The sequence below is a fragment of the Manacus vitellinus genome, unplaced genomic scaffold, assembly GCF_001715985.3.
Source record: "Manacus vitellinus isolate BGI_N305 unplaced genomic scaffold, ASM171598v3 scaffold_14_pilon, whole genome shotgun sequence".
Taxonomy (NCBI): domain Eukaryota; kingdom Metazoa; phylum Chordata; class Aves; order Passeriformes; family Pipridae; genus Manacus; species Manacus vitellinus.
The window spans coordinates 16,817,753-16,836,706 of NW_021939063.1; the positions used below are offsets into that span (position 1 = coordinate 16,817,753).

At 43.9% G+C, this 18,954-nt stretch overlaps 1 protein-coding gene across 5 annotated transcripts in view; it reads left to right on the plus strand.

The window, feature by feature from the left end:
• The window catches only part of MAPKAPK3 (MAPK activated protein kinase 3), a 106,184-nt gene that overhangs the window by 58,134 nt on the left and 29,096 nt on the right, over positions 1 to 18,954 (plus strand). For all 5 annotated transcript variants that reach the window (XM_018068595.1, XM_018068593.2, XM_018068592.2 and 2 more), the window contains exon 2: positions 451 to 787. In XM_018068595.1, coding sequence (XP_017924084.1) covers positions 563 to 787 — 225 coding nt within the window. In that variant the 5' untranslated portion in view covers positions 451 to 562. The remainder of the gene's footprint in view (positions 1 to 450; positions 788 to 18,954) is intronic.

An 18,954-nucleotide genomic window follows, 5' to 3' on the forward strand; every position in this document is an offset into this window, starting at 1 on the left:
CCCTCGCTCTGTGGGCCCAGGCAGTCGAAGCGCTGTCCCAGGGTTCGGTGCCTGCCCAGGCAGTGCCGCTCTGGGGTTTGATTCAGGTGATCGTGGTTCTCTTGCGTAATTTGGGAGTGTCAGGGTAAAGCAGGGGACCATTGTGGGGATTTCTACATAAAACATTGAGACAACAAGTTGTTGATGCAGATTTATGAGCTTAAGCTCCGTTCTGTTGTACAGAGCTTAGCTAACATTTTAGCCCAAGGCTCAGCAGTTGCTCAGTTTTGGTTGCAGTAAAAGCAGTGATTTATAAGTGCAGACTGATGCCAAAGTGTGCTTTCCTGAGGTGAGCCTCCACTCTTGGTCTAGCACCTGGTCATCTTGTTAAAAAAAGAAAAGAGAAAAGTGGTGAGGTGGGAGAACGTTAGTTGACCTCAGTTACTAACACTTGGTTACATTTTTACTCAGGACTAAATGGCGAGCAAATGGACTGTTTGATCGCTTGAGAGGAGGGACTCTGCTGAGGATACCCGACAGAGTCCCTGTGGGGTATCTCTGTCCTCCCAGACTCTTCCCTGATATGGAGCAAAGTGAAGGTGAACAGGAATCCCAGCCAGAGAGTCACGTGGAGAGCAAGAGCAGCGTGAAGTCCTTGCCCGGGGGACCGGCCCATGTCAAACTAGAGATTAAAAAACATGCAGTCACAGATGACTACAAACTCTCCAAACGCGTGCTGGGGTTAGGAATCAATGGCAAAGTACTGGAGTGTTTCAACAAGCAGACAGGCCAGAAATGTGCTTTGAAGGTATGTGCATTTTGTCTTCTTTTCCTTATTTATAGTGTGGAGGCCAGAGTTCACTCCCAGAGTCTTGTAAAAGCCGCTTGTTCTGTTGCTTCACAAAGAGTGGTGGGTGTAGAATCTGAATATGTGGAGACTTGCTATTGCAACACTGTAGTCCAAACTTGAGTCTTTTCCAGAATATTCTGTGTGAGTTTCCAGAATAATCTTATCAGCTGTGACATTCTCGTGTTCCTACTTAAAAGACAAAAAAGCGGGGGAGAGAGCAGTGTCTTGGTATGTTCTGGGAGAAAACTTGCTAGATTTTGAATGAACATGTTATGCAATACTCATGAAGGAAACTATTTTGGATCTTGTGCAATGAATAGGCCTTAACTGAGAAATATTTAAATGTTCATTGATCTTCAGTCTTTCCTCCCTTTGAAGACTTTTCTTAAGGGGCATTTCTAGCTGTTTATTTATTCTCCTATTTTATTTTTGCAATCCATTTACGGAAGGATATTTCCTGGGAAAGCACTGATTACACCAGTATGGCAAATGAGTTTAGCAGATATTTATGGTGATAAGTACCACTTAAATAAATGGAGCAATAACCATTCATTAGAGAACATAAAGCTTGCTTGCCTTTTGTTCTGCAGCTTTTAAACTTGAAGATTTCCCTGATGCTTTTAAACCACATCATTAGGGAAAAAGCAGCCTAAATGAGAACCTGGATGGTTCAGTATGAGAAGACTCATACCAGCTGAAGTAATTGCCATGGGAATTACTTAAGGATGTTTCAGATGCCTTGCTGGTGTTAATCTGGTTGGCTGGGATGTCTAGGAGGCTTTCAGGCATCCTTCCTTTGCTTAAAACTCACACTCCACGTGTGCTGGGAGCAGGACAGATCTACCAGTGGTGAACTGGAAGGTCTGCCAGGGTCTGGAAAGGGTCTTTTCCAAGAGAAGTCCTGTCTCCAACAAAGCCTTTGCACATCGATAGAACAGGCTGGAAATGTCTGGTAGCTTTGGGTATCAAAAAGATTTGTAACAGAGGAACTAGAAAAGCTTATAATACAATAACATGTGGATTAATTCCCATGTTTCCAACACTCTCATGTACTTTATCACACTCCTTTGTATTGGCTTCACGTAGCTGACTCACTGAAGTTTATCATGGGGAAACTGGAGGTTTTGACAAACATGGAATACTGGAGGTTTGTGCACCTCTGAGGTGATCCATTAATCAGATCCTTCTGCAGTGCTATCAACATTAATTTCTATACTTAGCATACTGTGATGAAGGATAATAGTTAATCCTGAAGCTGATCTGCTGTTTCTGAAGAGTTCAGCAGCTTTATTGCTGATTAGAGATCATTCATACTTCAAAGGGTTTGCAGTCATAAGGGCTGGAAGCATTTTAAAACAGAAGTTGCCCTTCCAGGGCACAATCCCGTGGCAACAAATATGTTCCAGAGCAAACTTCGTAGCTCTTGAATCAAATAGGAAATATATTCCTATGGATACTAGCATCTGTAAAATATTCTTTTACTTCAGCCCTCAGACGTGAGGAGAGGGAGAGTTGAAATTGCTGTGCCCTGATAGAATGTCTTCTGCTTGATGGGGAGAGGAACCTGTGGTGGAGTCTCTAATACCTGTTCCTTTTTAGCACTGATTGAGTTGGCTGATTTCTTTTCAGAACTTCTAAAACATATTAAGGACCAAAGTACCACCTCCCCTTCCCCAGTCATTACATGGCACTAGTGACTAATGCATCACTGAAATGACCCTGTATAGTGTTTGTCATCCTCTCTCCAGCCCAGCTGTGCAATGTGTGCACTTTTCTTCTGGAAGGGACAGAACTGTGACAGAAATATTAAGATGTTTATGAGCTCTGTAGGGATTTTAAATGGCAGATAATGGTTTGCTGCTTGCATGTGTGTATTTCTCATCATTATGGGTTTAAGTGCTGAATAAAAAGGTAAACATGCAATTAAGTAAAACTGCAGCCCAGAGAGGATCTGCTGTTCTGTCCAAAGATGGTCTAATGAGAAGATTACCCAACAAGGAGGCATAAAAACTGTGCTTGGTTAATTGACAAAGAACATCTTTTCCTAGCCCTGGAGGATGAAAATATTCAGAGGAAGTTTTTCCATTGTTTCTTGTGAAACCTGGACTCAGTCACACAAGTCCCAGACTTGCTCCAGATGAGACTCAGGGCAGTCTCATCCAGTCAAAGCAGTTCTGGAAAAGGGACAAGAAACTTGGAGAAAAAACCTGTTCAGAAACAGCTTCAGAGCAGAATTCTCTGTGCAGGGACAGCAGGCCCTTGCCACTGCTCATTCTTCTGGGGTGTGATGGTGGGGTTATCATTCATGTACAGGAATAGAAAGTGGAGGCTGGTGAAGCTGTCACTGAACAAACCCACCTGGTACGACAGGTAAAGAGAAATGGAGAGATGGAATTGCAAGTTGAACAGAAAAATAAGGGATGCTGGGTGGATTTTTTTTTTCCAGAGGTTGCTTGTGGATTATCCATTGAGATCTGAAGTGTCTGTCCTCAAATATACACAGGTGTGAGTGTGCTCGCAGTACCCTGCTCCTGGGAAGGGCTGAACATGGCTCCTGCTGCTGAAGTGTTATAGGCTCTTCCCCTTCACACCAAACTTGCCCATTAAGGCAGCTCCTGACTGGGCAGATGGCACTGCTTCCTGCCTGCAGGTTTTCTTTTAAATGGGAACAGAGCCAGCACAGCCAGGATCTGGACAGAAATTACTCAATGGAAGGAATTTTAACAGAGGTACTCAAGAGGAAAGGGCTCAGGCAGGCAAAAATATTCATCCCCAGAGCCCTGTGTCAGTCAAGCACCACATCCTGTAATTGGGAGGTCCCTGTTGTCGTCGTTAGTCCATGTCCATAATTGCAGCTAGTTAGAATTTCCCTAATCAGTTTAGAGTGGAAAAACACAAGACATCCTCTCAGAGATACTGCAGGGCTTCAGTAATTTTCCTAAAGTACTGTGTGGCTGGTTTACTCTGCTTGGCATTGTGATTTGCTACCCAGTTTTACAATGTGCTGTCAGCTTTGTCTCTGTCAAATTGAAATGCCACACACATTGCTGCCCTGCTCCAAAAAATCTCATCTGGTTACTCACTTAGACACATAATGACATTTTGGCTGAACAGCACTGTTTCCAAATAGTGAGAACACAGGGATTTAGAAAAGTAGAAGCATAAACAAAACTGCTGTGCGGGACTGTGGCCTTCTAGAAAGCAACTGTGTTTTGGTCTCTGTCTCCCTTACAAATAGAAAACCTGCTCAGATCTCTTTCCACAGCTCATCCAGAAATAGCAGTCAAGTGAAGTCTAGTCACTCCTCTATTTTTATCTCCTCTTTGCCAGCCTGCCCCCTTCTGTTCACTCTACCTTTTGGGGCTAAAATTTAACCTCCACTTCTTTAACAGTGACATCAGCCCTGAGTGTTCTCTGCTGGTTTTTGCACTCCTCACTGTTTTTAGGGAGAGGAGGAGACCAAAATAGCTGACTACCTGTGAGGATAAATGTGAACTCCTGGGACTTGCCTTCCATTAAAAAAGCCCCACCAACCTACAGTTCCTTGTTCTTTCTTTCCTTCTCCCTCACTTCTTTTTCTTTTTTGGCACAAATTCCTGCTAAGTGGTGTTAAAATAGTTTTTCAGTGCATTTGATGATCTACTTGGGTTTTTGTGAAATGTGGTAGAAAGGGCTCAGAGCTGGGATGAGGAATAGAGAGCTAGAGAGCCTTTCATGGGGTATTGGGACTTCTCTGCATCTGCAGCTTCAGGAATTTGGGGGATGTTTCAGGATGTAAAACAGTGTTACCATTGCCATACCGTTCATCTTCAGTAAACAGATGGTGCTTCTTTCCAGGAGAAAAAGAAGGACAAGTCAGGCATAGCAGGGAAACAAAGACCCTTGGAACTTCAGGAAAGCAAAGTACCTTGGTTATGAGTGCATGGGTACTTGTGGTGTGAATAACTCCTGGATGACAGGATAGCAATGGGAGAGTGCTTCTCCCTTAAGCACTGTGTGCTGCAGGTGCCTTCCAGTCACCTGAGACTCCTCATGGAATAGTTTAGGTTGGAAAAAGCCTTAAAGATCATTAAATGCAGCTGTTCCCCAGCACTGCCAAGTCCACCAGTGCCCCGTGTCCCCACGTGCCACATGTGCACACAGGCCTTATCCTCTAGAATAAACAGGGAGTTAAGCCATCACCTGCCTCATGGAAAATGTGTTGTGCTGCAAAGTGCCAACAGAAAAGTGTGTGTAACCTGCTGATTTGAAGGCAAATAGGCAAAGCCCAAATGTTAAATACAGCAAAAAGCAAACACAAAACTGACCACGCTCCTTGCCTTTTAGGTTTAAAGAGTGTTTGGTGAATGATAGAAATGATAATTGTAGAGTAGGAGGCTCTGCTGTTCCCTGTAACACTATTAGCATAAAGTTCTTCTCAGAACCAAGGAAGGCAGGTAATGGAGAAAGACATTTTGCCAAACAAGCCCTTCCTGGAATGGTTCTTGGGACTTACAAAGGACTATATAGGGAATGTTGTTTTACCTTCCACAGGGGAGTCGCTGTGGGCAAAGACAGGCATTCTGCCTCAGTTTCGTTCAGTCTTGAGCTATGTTTCTGCCTTTCACTCAGTTGTAATGTTTCTGATTACATTAAATAATCCCACATGACAAAAGCTAACAGTGGGATAGTCTGGTTTCAGTTAGGATACCCTGAAGCCAGGTCATGATTGCTCACAGACAGCAGACTCTACAGTCCAACATATCTGTTTTGCAAGTTATCTAAAAAACTGGTGCTTGTAAAATACCCTGTTTGCTGCCTGAAATAAGATGATACTGAAGGAAAATGGTGCAGCAGTGGGGAAGGCAATGCATACAGTGAAAGTGAAGGTTATTTTAGGCTGATGATTGTAGAACAGGAAATGTTAACAGTCTTCTTAGATGCTATACATTGCAGTCTTAGAGAAGAAGAAAATTATGCCAGATTAGAGATGAAACATTTCAACATTTTTGGAATAAGGAAGAATAATGTTGTGCTAAGCTTTGAACTGCGTTGAGAATTTGGGGAGCCCAGTTTAATGCCAGGTTCTGTGCAGGGTGAAGGAGCTCTTCCTTTACTGGAATGATTGCATGTTTCTGGAGGAAATTAGCACTTTCTAGTGAAATATTTTGTAGTTCCCTCTTACCTGCCATGTTTCCTGCAGCCTGTTTATACTGGTTTATCTCATGCTACAGTAAATTCAGTGTGAGTAATAAAGTCAGGGAGCTGTGTGCTGGAGATCAAAGCTGGATACAGACAGAGTAGAATGAAGATGAGTTCAGAAGAGTTCTAGTTAAATGGCAGCCCTGGGTGTGGAGGAGTGCCTAAAATATGGAATAGCATGAGACTGGTCCTTGAATTTTATCCTTCAGTGCCAGTTTTGGTAACTATTACGTAAATATGCATAAAATACCTAAAATAACTTCCAGTCGATTAAAAAGTGGGTCGTTTCTATTGCTACAAGAATTGTTTTTAAACCAGTGAGTCATTCAAGACTAGAGCACTTTGTATTTATTGGGGCCAGACTGGCACCTTTCAAAGTGTCAGTTGGACTAGTTAATTTAAAAAAAAATGGACTTTATCAGTTTACTTGGAAGATCTGACATTCTTGACTGGTCTTCCCTTTATCTGAAATACAGCAAATAATTTAAAAAATAGAAAGACGGGCTTGGTCTGAAATAATGAATGCACATGTAATAAATTTTTACTTGTTTCAATGGCAGTTCATTAAGCCTAAGAAGTGCAAACAGAAAGGCAAATGCTGTAAGCCACTAAGTCATCTTGAAAAAGCAAAACTATTTTGATGCTGCTTTGCACCTTCTGTGCTCTCCCCCAGTCTATCAGCAAGCTGGCACAAGTTCCACCCTGACTTGTGCAGCAGCAAAGCTCGGGAAGATCAAGGGTGTCCCCCTCCTTCCCAGGTTCAAAGATCTGAGCAACTGTTACAGATAAATGAGTCTTATTTCAGCTGCCAGGGAGCTGCTGAAGGCAGAGCATATGTGTGTGTGTGTGTGTGTGTGTGTGTGTGTGTGTCTGTGTGTGTGTGTGTGTGTGTGTGTGTGTGTGTGTGTGTGTGTCTGTGTGTGGTGTGTGTGTGTGGTGTGTGTGGTCCTTGTGTGGTGTGTGTCTTGTGGTGGGTGGTGTGTCTGTGTGTGTGGTGTGGTGTCTGTGTGTGTGGTGTGTGTCTTGTGTGTGTGTTGTGTCTGTTGTGTGTGTGTGTCTGTGTGTTGGTGTGTGTCTGTGTGTGTGGCTGTGTGTGTGTGTCCTGTGTGTGTTCTGTGTGTGTGGTAGTTGTCTGTGTGTGTGTGTGTCTGTGTGTGTGTGTCTGTGGTGTGGTCTGTGGTGGTGTGTGTCTGTTGTGTGTGTCTGTGTGTGCTCTGTGTGTGTAGGGTCTGTCTGTGTGTCCTGTGGTGTGTGTGTGTCTGTTGTGTGTGTGTGTGGTGTCTGTGTGTGTGTTGTGTGTGTCTGTGTGTGTGTTGTGTCTGTGGTGGTGTGTGTGGTGTGTGTGTGTGTGTCTGTGTGGTGTGGTTTCTGTGTGTGTGTGTGTGTGGTGTGTGTGGTGTCTTGTGTGTGTGTGTGTGTGTGTGTGTGGTGTCTGTGTGTTGTGTGTGTGTGTGTGTGTCTGTGTGTGTGTGGTGTGTGTGTGTGTGTGTGTGTGTGTGTGTGTGTGTGTGTGTGTGTGTGTGTGTCTGTGTGTGTGTGTGTGGTCAGACACCACTGATTGCTCGACGCTCTCTTCAGGCTGGAAGACCTTTCTCTTTGCTGCTCCCTCCTCCCTTTCCATCTAAATCCTGCTATTCCATTTAACTCCAGTCGAACCTCGCTGATTTGTGCTGGCTGGGAGTCTCGTTACAGGTAACTGGATTGTGCAAATCAGCTTTAGTGCAGAGGAGCAATTGGGAGAATTTTCGAGTTAATTTACAAGGCAAGCCTTCTTCAGCCTCCTTTACTTATGGTCATATTATGTGGAGAGATGCCCAGGCTGGAAAAACCTGATACCATCTTTTATAATTTGGGGAGAATCAGGCACATGCCTGAATGTCACGGCTCACACACATCTTGCTTTCCTCACTGTATTTTTCCCTGTATGTGGTAGCACCTGTGTAAGATCTCAGAATAAATGTCTTCTCGTGGTAGCTTGTGCCAGTTAGATTTCAACAGAAAACAGAGATTATGTTCCTGCTGGGATAAATTCATGGGAAGCATAAGGAAGGAAGATGTCACCGTCATTGGGAGCAAGAGCCAATGTGAAATTAAGAGAATTAATAGATTAATCTCTTGCATATAAAGACTGTTCTGTTTTAATCTCTTCACTGTATGCAGTGAAAAGAGTTACAATCATTGACATATTGACATATCATACCACATTCTGCCTCCCTCAATGCTTTTGCGGTTGCTGTTTGCCTGACCCTCTAAAAGTTCCCGTTTCTCCTAAGATGTGCACATATTTCCTTGTTTGGGAGTTTTTCCATGGCCAAACGTGTCTTTAGAACACCAGACTTTAGGCTGGAGTGAGATGTTCTGATGGCAGCAGCACAGCTGCCTGCAGAGGTGTCCAGAGGAGCTGGTGGGACTCTGTGTGGCTGTTGTGGTGTCAGCAGACACGGTGACATCCATGGAAAGGGAAGTGGCAGAGATGGGGCCGGTGCTGGAGAGTGGAGGAGCCGCTTAATTAATTGGAAAACCGTGAGAAGGTCTTTCTGTCCTCCCCAGTGAAAGCTGGTGTGGTCTGTGTGGATTAGGGGGTATAAACTGCACAGATTGGGGTATTTTACACAGACTTCCTAAGTACTTAAGATGATTCAAAGCTCCGTAAATGAGATTAAGCTGTAACGCTCCAGCATTTTAATACCTCGGGAGTGAAGGGGGAGACAAGTCTTGCTGAGCATGTAAATCATGCCTGGCCTCCTAGTTCCTGAATCTTTGTGATACCTGGCATTTTGCACTGGAGCTTTTGTGACCTGTTTTAAGAGAAAAAACAAGTATTAAATTTGTGTAAAATTAATTTTTCCTCCAGAAAACTCTGCTTGCTGAATTTACTTTCAAGGCCTCCAAACAAACCCCCCTGGGTGTGCCATCTTTATGAGTAATTTCAGATGGTCTGGCTAAGGAGCCCATCTTATTAAAATTGTGCTGTTCACAGATCTTAAGTCTTGCCAGTTTTAAACTCTTGGCTCTTCTCCATGGGCTTTTTCCCAGGATTTTTTTTTTTTCTGGAATACTGTCTTAAGTACATTGGCATTCCAAGTAACAGGCCCTAAGGCAGCTTCTGGGATTTGAGTCAGCGAGGGCCAAGGACAGATTTATTGAGCCCATTGTACGGGGAGAAATCAGGAAAAAAGTTTGTTTATTTTTTTTGGGGGGCAGCATTTGTGAACTGCTGCCCAGGGAAGGGCAGGGTGTGGAGTGCCTGGTGCTCCTCAGCCACGGAGCTTTGTGGTGTGGTGGAGTTTTGGCTGGGGTGTTCTGCCCAGGTGTGACTCAGCCCTGGGCCTTGGGAAAGCTCCCGAGTGGTGATTGGTACCAGCAGTTGGCTTCTGTTGTACTGTGGGGTGGGGTTGGGCTTCATTTTGTATCCAGAGGAGAGCAGTTAAAAACTGGATAGGGAGCAGCTGCCTTGCACACCTGTGTTCTTCAGGGGACTCCTTAGCAGTGGATCTACCGTGTATTTCAGGGATGAAGTGTCCTTAAAATCCATTTGCAGTGTACAAGGCCTGGCATTTGGCACTGTCTGCCATAGCTCCCAGCGTGCTCCTGGCCTGTTCTAACAGTGAGAAATCCTATCCTTTTCTTGCTTAATTTTTAAGCAAAAATGTATTTATTTTTCGTGTAGGGGATTAATTTCCCTCAGGGCCTTGTTCCGTTTTCCCACGTGTTGCTTTTAGTCAATGTGGCTTTGTCAAAAGCAGTCTGGTTGCCACAGCAACGAGTTGTCGGCACCAAGGATGTCAGAGCTCCAAGGTAGGGAGGGGACGGGGCTGCATTTCTGGCTCAGCTGCCGTGCCACGGTACCGGCCCTTGCTGCAGCCACACTACAGCACAACGTCCCCATTGTCTTCCTGAAGAGTAAAAGCCTTTCATTTTGTCCTACTCTTCCCTTTCCAATCAATTTACAGTCAAAATTTGACACTTGGGAGGGTGACGGGGCTTGATGGTTCCTTGATGCTTAGAAGCTTCCTGTTCTTTCAGGCCCCCTCTCTGTTCTAAGGGCACTGCTCTGTCCTCTGGTTTTTAAAGAGCTTTTCTGTGGGCAGAATAGCCCTTGCACACATGCAGACCCCGCAGCAGTTAAGTTTGAGATAAAGGGGAGCAGAGCACTGTTCTTTCTGCCCCATGTCCAGTGCCTGCCTGTGAATGATGACCCGAAAAACGATCGGTGCTTTCACCTTGCCCGGTAACGTGAAACCGGCTCCAACGAAACCTGCCTGGCTGGGTTTTCAGAGGCACCCGCCCCCTTAGGGTGGGAACTAAGTGTTCCTCCTATTGACCTTGGAAATGTGCATTATTTAAAAGGATTTTCTGATCCACAGTTAACCTGTGAAATTCATTGCCCCGGAGCTGAGAGGTGCTGATGCTGTGAAGATCCTGAGATGAAACAGCGTTTCAGGGGTGAAGAACCCCCCGTATTTCCTATATACTGTACAGATTTGGCTGTGATCTTCTAGATCCTGTAGTTACAACTGATAATTACAAAACTGTCAGGATAAATAATGAAACCTTTTGAGCTTCAGAAGGCATCTTATTGCTTCTCTTGTGTTGAGGGCTCTGCCGTTGCAGGAGTAAAAGATCCTGCTGTCTAAGGAGGGGCAGGTGGAGCTCTGCAGGTGGCTGTAGCCCTGGGTAATGTCCATCCCTTGCACAATAGTTCCACCTAAGGGTGTGTCTTCCTGGGCAAGTTCTTCTTGTCTAAACTGGGGTGTAAACATAAAGTGAAACAGATTTTTTGCAACAGCTGTTCATATTTAGATCCCTTTTTCTTTTCCCTCTTATGAAGGGCAGGCCAGGAAGGCGTTTTGTGGGACTTGGCCCATGGAAATGCAAACAGTGTGATGTAATTGAAACTTCTTTCCAGGCACACTCTGCTGCTTGTTTTCACCTTTAATATGAATTATGGTGAAAATCAACTGCTAAAGACAGTTAAAACAAGAAGCTGAAATGTTAGAGGCATAGTTAATGCTTTCAGCTGACTCTAATACATGATTAAATCATGCACCCCAATGCAGATATGGTTTTAATTCAATTTTTGGATGTCTGTCAATGAATTATAAAAACTAAGCTTTGTATCTGTAACTTGGAATAGAATCACAAACCACTTTTGGTAGCTGGTTGTATTCTTCCTCTTTATTCCAGTCACTCTCTTAACGACTATCTGGACTTCATGGTACACAACTCATACTTGAAAAAGGTCAAAATACGTCCATAGCTGTCTTGTCTACTGGATTTAGGTGCTTTTCCAGGTTTATCATGTTTAGTTGTGTGGGTTTTCAGTTGACTTTCTTTATGTTTGGAAACCTACAAAGCAGCATCTCAAGATTGCCCCAGAGTGCAGGGACACACAGCCTGCCAAGGTGAGGGTGGTACATGGGGAAAGGTCAATTAATTTAAAAATGCTCTCAGTTCTGCTAAATTGGCATCAAGTGGAATTTTCCTCCAGTCTCTCAGCGCTGTAATAACTTTTTCCTGGTGCTGAGATGCTGTGATTAAAGGCCTCCTGAAGCTGGAAGGAGTGTGAGAGTGACTTTCCCTTCCACTTGCATTCCAAAACGCTGCTTGCCAGGATGGCTCTGCTGTGGCAGGTGTGGCTGCCTTGGCCTGGGCTGGGCCTGTTTGCCTGTTACTGTTGAAAAATGGAACTTGACTCTCAAGATCTACCAAAGCTGACCTCTTGCTGCAGCAGGGAAGAGGAGAAAACAGCCATATACATTATTGATAAAATACTTTATACAAGAGCAATTAATTCTGAGCCTTTCCCACCTCCCTGCTGTCTGAATCACTGTTGTGGAGGTGTGAGGGAGGGTGAATGACTGCAGGGTTGTGTGTTTGTGCACAAAAGCCGAGTTTCCCAGGGGAAATATGGAAAAAGTTCTCACAAGTGTTGGTTCAATAAAACATCCAACACAGCAATAGAAATTTATTATTAAACAGTTCTTGGTATTTGTGGCAGGCTTCATTTTTGGCATTTGCGTGGGACCGCTGAGTTTTAAAACTAAGGCAGGAGTTTGCCTGCATCCTACAAGGCAGGGAGCATCACAGGAGGGCAGTCCTGCAGGAGAATGGTTTGAACTGGGAGCCTGGGCAGGCAGGGGAGGAATCAGTGTGTCCCAGTCCTCTGACAGTGGAATGGGAAAGCTCAGTGTGGATTTTCTCACATGTCACCTTTGCCATCTATCTGAGCATGAGGAGATTGGTGCTCTCTGGTTTTGTTTGTGTAAACCCTCTAAACTCTAACAGGTGAGCCCTGCAGTGTGCTGGGACTTTGTGTTATGTGCTGGACAGCTGTTTTCTGACACAGGTCGTGCATGTTCCACATGTTCCTTGTCTCTTTTTCCTGAGGATGCTGTGACTCCTCAGACCAAAATGGTAATTTCTGCCTTTTAAACTTGACCTACTGACCTGCAAGTTAAAATAAGAATGACTTGGTAGGGGAAGGTGCTGTTAAATACTCCTGCTAGTCACCAACTTCTGGTGTGCACAACATACCACCTACAGCACCAAGGTTGATGATTTATATTAAAATGAATAACGTTGCTCTGGTTTATATTAAAAACAAATAATGTTAATGTGTCCCATCTTCTCCTGCTCTGTAGGGGATTACCAGGAGACAACTGCATATCATTCCTCCTTCTTGTGCACAGGAGCATTAAATGCTCTTTGGCTGACATTAGTGCTGTTCATATATTATTAATATAAATTAAGGTTCTGGTTTATGTCACTTCTTACTGCCCAAAGGTTCCTCACCTTCTCTGAAGAACAGTATCTTTCAAAACTCCTAAGTCCATCAGGTTTCCTTATAAAAGAGCTCACCAGAATAGAGCTTCCTCAATTTAAACTATTAAACTTGAAACTGTTCAAAGGAGGAACGACTTTCCTAATGCAGTGACCCTCCTGAGAAATCAGGCTGCATGGAGTTGTCCTAAGTGGTCTGTTCAAGCCTCCAAATAATACTTCAACTTTATTTAAAATGTGAATTAACTTCAATCACAACAATTTACCCTTTCATAACACATGTACTCTAAATCTGCAAGTTATTCATCAAAATGCCTCCTACCTGTGGACAGTGGCAATCTTTAGATTCCTGTGCCCATTCTGCTTCATGGTCATTCAGAAACCTTGGCTCATGTTTGCATCCACACAGAGCTTTGGTGTCACTGCTTCAAAACTCCTGAGGGCTTTCTCTTTTTTTTTCCTGTTTGCTTTTAAAAAATGGGTTACTTAAATGTATAAAGCATTTTCCTAAACAAATCAGTAGAATCCTGTGCACATTCTGAGTGTCAGAGTGTATTGGTCACTAATTAGTGCCCCTGAGACATGAGGAGCAATGATCTCTTCTGACCAGCTGCCCTTAGTGGTTCATAGTTGAGTGTTTGCTCTGTAGGGAGTATTTCCAGGGAGCCCAGGATGGGTATTCCTGGGAACTCTGACATCCTCCTCCATGCTTGGGAGAACTTCATCTGCAAACACTCGTGATTCTGTGCTTTCATTCAGTTTATTCCACGATTTTTAACTTTTTTTCTCCTGTGTAATCAGAGCAGAAGTTGATTCCCTTCTCTTCCGCCCCCACCTTTTTCTGCTATTCATTCTCTGGAAGGATTACATTTTAACTGCTAAATGTCAGTAAATGTCAATTTTTGCTTCCACCCCAAAACTTCCATTTTATTATTAAAAATTATATGATGGGAAAGTAATCTGTGAGACATCACTCTGCATTTTTTCCCTTTTTCTTCTCTCAGATTCACTTAGTATTCAATAAATAGAAACTGCACTTCTGAAGTGTGATTAAATTTGCTGTTAATTTTTGCCAAATGACTAAATTTGGAGTTTTCAGTATCTAATTTTTCATTTAATAAGTCATACATTGGAGAAGAAAAAAATTAAACTGCTTTAAAAATAAAATAAGAATTTGCATTTGAACTTTTTCTGAGGCCAGGTAGAAGTGTATTATCTCTCTACTATGCTTTATTTTTATACAGTTCTTATACTCCCCAATTAGTTAGGTTTTTCCCCTAATTTTGTTTTATTTTTACTAGTTATATAGAAATGTAAGCTCTGGTATATTATGTGCATGTTTCTTGTTTTCTGAAATCTTGGAGCTTGTTAGCTCAAAATAAAATACATTGGTTTGCCCTTTTTTCATGTTTGTATATATCTTTGTGTGAGAACATGGGAGCCAAAATTTGTATTATTGAGAAAAAAAGGAACAAATAAACATTAATTACTGGGAACTGTAGCCCACTAGAGGCTTGTTAACAGCGGCAAATGTACAACAAACCCAAACTTGTAGGATGAGTAACTCAAACAAAAATGTTCCATTCCTTTCTGCCTTTTTCCTGAAAAGTCTGTTGGAGTTTGGCTTGAATTAGGAGTTTAGTTTTGGACTCGTGTTTGTTTTCTTACTGACTGTGGCAGTAGAAGTCAGTAAGCACTGCCATTTTCAGGAGGTACACAGGCTTACACACATTCTGTAAATCAAGGATGTAGGACTGAGTGGTCCCAGCACAGATGGCTCAGAGCTGCTGCCCTTTGCTGACTGTGCTGCCCCTGTGCCTCTGGCCCTGCAGTCACCCAAGCTTCTCTCAGCTAACACTGTCCCATGAGGTGTGTGTTCCTACTTCAACACTGACATTTCCTGTCTGTGCACACAGGATTATAATTACATCTTAAAACCTGCTGAACGTGTGAGGAGAAAAATTTGGATACATGAGGCTTTTAAACTCAGCAGAATATACCAAAGTTTGCCTCGTTGTTTTGTTCAAGTGCTCCTGTGGAAGACTTGGAGGAGCTGTGAGGTGTGTTCAGCCAGTCCTCCTGCTCTTTGGCCAAAGTACTTTTTACATGCAGTTGTTATTTTCCATGCAATTTCAAAGGCTTGGAGAGCAGTGGGAAGTGTTCCAATGCTCTCCACTAATCTGAGTTTTCCTTACTCCATGGTCAGATCAGTCTTCCAGGATGGTGTCTCCATTACCACCTCCCAAGCAGCTTCTCTGGTGAGGTGACCCAAGTACAGGGGTGAGAGCAGGTGAGCTGGTAGGGATGCTATGGGGTGATGAGCCCTCAGATAAGGACGTGCCCAACTCAGTCTCTCATGAGTTTCCTCGTGAGGGGAAGCTGTGTTGGAGCAGCAGAGGGCACTTGGGTTGTTCACCTGGAGAAGAGCAGATTGAGGTCAGACCTCATTGGAGTCTTCAATATCCTCACAAGGGGCTGTGGAGGGGCAAGTACCAATCTCTTCACTCTTTTGTGACCAGTGATGGGACCTGAGGGAATGGCCTGAAGCTGAGCTGGGAGGTTTAGGTTGGATCTCAGGGAAAGGTTCTTCCCCAGAGGCTGGTTGGGCAGTGCCCAGGCTCCCCAGGGCAGTGGGCACGGCCCCGAGGCTGCCAGAGCTCAGGGAGCATTTGGACAACGCTCTGAGGGACAGGGGGGGACTGTTGGGGTGTCTGTGCAGGGCCAGGAGTTGCACTCCATGATCCTTCTGGGTCCCCTCCAGCTCAGGCCGTTCTGTGATTCTGTGAGGGCTGTAACCCGACAGTGAGTGCAGGGATCAGTGGCTGCATCTGTCAGCTGAGCTTACAGCACCCCCTCGGTGCAGGCAGGAGGGCTTTGTGTCTGTGGTGGCTGACTGAAAACAGGAGCCAGCTGTGGGCACTGCCTTCCTGGCTGCTCCAGGAGCTGCTCCTGCACATGGGACAACAGCCCCTTCCCCTTTCTTGCTGCTGCTGTTGAATTGTTTCTCTCTGCTGGAGTGAGAGACACGAGTATTATCAAAGCCTGGTGCAGAGCCATCTAAATACTCTTGGACTTCTTTAGTTTGACTGTGTTTATTTAAAATACTTTTCTGGTGTTAAGAGATAATGTATTGTTAATTGCCCCAAAACTCAGGAAGTGTGAAATAAATATCTTCTAACTTCATCCATTTTGTTGTTAGTTCGAGATGGGAGAACAGGAGGCAGCAAATTACTTACCCACAGACTTTGTACAACAAAGAAATAAGGCATGCAATGATCTACTGTAGCCCAATAGAGCTGAGGAAACAACACATAAGTATGCTGGGGTTGAAAGACATGGAAGTAATGAGCCTTGCTGAAAGTGGAGAGCAATCAGATAAATGAGTATAAGAATTATTGATTTTATGATTTTAATTAAAATAAAACAAAATCAGATGGTAGAAAATTACATTTTTTAAAAAATAGCAGTGTAGTGGCACAATTTTGTGTATAATGGTGAAATGAAGATAATGCTTAGTTTTGATTATTGGGTTGAGCAGACATTAATAAAGCTAGCAAGTCTTATATTCAAGTCTTTGGTTCTTTACTACACCAGAAAAATTAGGCTGAATTTAAGCAAAGCAAGTGAAGTTGCAGTAGAAGATGCTGAGGGTTGTATTAAGTCATTGATTCCTCTGTTTTTGTAGATGATTTTCAAGCAGAGGTATGAGGGACAGTTTAATAACAGTGAAGTCATCAGTACAATGTTACAAAATCCAATCAGAGGACAGGTAGCTCTCCAGAAGATGTGAGGAGTAGGCACAAGTGAAATACTGAGCATGGTGCAGCCTGATACTTGAGTACAAGTTTATTCCTTCTGGGGGTTAATTAATGACAGCACAGAGCATTAAAGGATTTCTGTGGAGACCCTCAGTTATTTTTGGTGCATCAGGGTTTGTCAGGTTGGCTCCAGCAGTGCTGGGACCACTCCATGCAGTGTGGATGGAGCTGCCATCTGCAGCCTGCACATTCCAGCTCGGAGTGACAGATACTGCCTGTCAGGGGAGACTGGGAACATCCACTGCCTGAATTGTTCCAAGGGGATATCCTTCTGGATAATGGGGGTTTGCAGGGGGGAGCAATGATGGAAGCTGAATGTGTGGGCTTTGGAGACAGCATCAGGAAAAGGCATCAGATAAAATACTGATGACTTTTCTGATGTAATGAGCTTCTGGGGCAGGATCAGAGTTCAGTGTGGAAAGAAACAAAAATAACTACCAAAGTCATTATCCTTGCTCAGGAAAATATTTGTGAGTTAAGAGAGAGGTTTATCTTGTGAAGATACCAGTTCTGTGACTAATGTGATAAATGTTGTGTAAAGAGAAAAAAACAGACATCAGGAAAAATGATGGTGTTGTGAGGTCAGTGCTGTGAGTGCTCTTTTCAGGGAACTGCGCTGTGCCTCTGGAAAGAGGCAGAATTGGGCTGGACAAAGCTCTTGGCTTCCAGGTGGGATTGCCTTGATCTACGTGGCCTTGCTCATCTTAATATTCTGACACACTTGAAGGATGTTTTTTCCTGTGCTGAACAGAAAAAATTTGCATGAGTTGTCTGGGCAGAAATTTCTCAACCTTTTCCAGTTACAAGTAGAGAAAAAAGTTGCTTTGCCTACATAAAATATAAACAAAGTGATTTGCCTGTTACTTAGATTTGAAGTTTATTGGGGGGTGAATTTTATTCCAGTATTATCTTGCCCTGTCACCCTTAAAATTGGGACCCCAGGTTCTAAATCTGCAGTGGTCAGTAGAGATGGGTTTGGTTCTAATCTGCCTTTCCCAAAGGTGCATTTGTGCAGTGGTATTTCCCAGGGATTGAATCCCTGTGCTCCTGGAATCTACCCCAGCTCTCAACACAGGTATCAGGAGCAGCAGAGAGCCTGGCCCACTGTCCCCAAAAGTGGGAATGGGGCCTGGAGGGAAGAAGATCTGCTGAAGGGGCAGCCAGGACACAGCAACTGGAGCAGTGGGATGATGGATGGGGGGCAGAGTTTGGATGAGGACCCCAACAGAGAGGCAGAGACAGGGAGTCCAGGGGGAGAGAATGGGAAGGGGAAGAAAAGTCGCTGAAATCTGGGGTTTGGAGGTAGAGAAACAGAGCACAGGAACCAAGGAGGAGCTGACAGATGGAGGGCTCTGGTACTGCTTTCAGGGTGGGGGAAGAAAGCTCTGCAGGTGCTGAGGCTTGGTAGGAGAGGATGGTGGGATTGAGGCAGGGCATCAGAGGTGCAGATGGACCAGCAGGAGGGTTGTTGGGGGTATTTTTGCAGAAGGTAAATGGAAAGCTGCCTAGCTCACCCTCCAGGCAGGACTGCATCCCAGAATCTCCCAGTTTCCTGGTTTCTCTCCAGTCCTCAGAGAGCTGTACAACTCTTTGGTGTGAGATGTGTTAGACCCCCTGTTTATCCACAGTTGTTATGTTCTGCTGTTGTCATTGGCCACTGTTGGCTCACTGGCAGAGGGATGTTCAGAGGATGGGTGAGCTTTAGCTCTGCAGGTAAGTCCTGAGGGATGGTGGGATCAAGATGCTTAAGGGGATTTGTTATTTTCAGAGTTGTTTCGCTGTTCCTAAAAAAAAAATATACAATCCCATGCCACAAAAACTAGACAGTCTCTCCCACATACTCAAAACTCCTTCATAAAATAGCAGTTTTGGGTTGGTAAACTGAGCATTCAGATGAGTAAAGGCAGGATCCATGCTATATTTATACTTTTGACTATCTTGCACTCTGTGTTTTCTATCACACTTGAGGCTTTTTTGGTGCACAGGCAAAATTATTGGAGTGTTAAATGATTGGTTTCAGTAGCTGGTTTCACTGTCATTGTTCAGCATATGGATGAGATTTCTTTATTTCAGGTTAGCTTAGACCTACTCCAAAAACAGGTTATTTTTTTTCCTCCTGGTTGTGCTTTGAGTTTTCACTCCAATGGCTGGATCACTCTTATATTCACAACATTGCTTTAAGAAAAGTTTGTATTGTCCCTGTTTCATGGATGGGGAGCAGAAGAATAGGGTAAACTTCTAAAAGTATCCACTGAATTTTGTGAGCTCCATTTGGTGTATTTTGGATGAGGGTGGCTTGTTTTTTCATTCCCCCTGCAGTGTCTTGGGTTGCAGATTGCACTT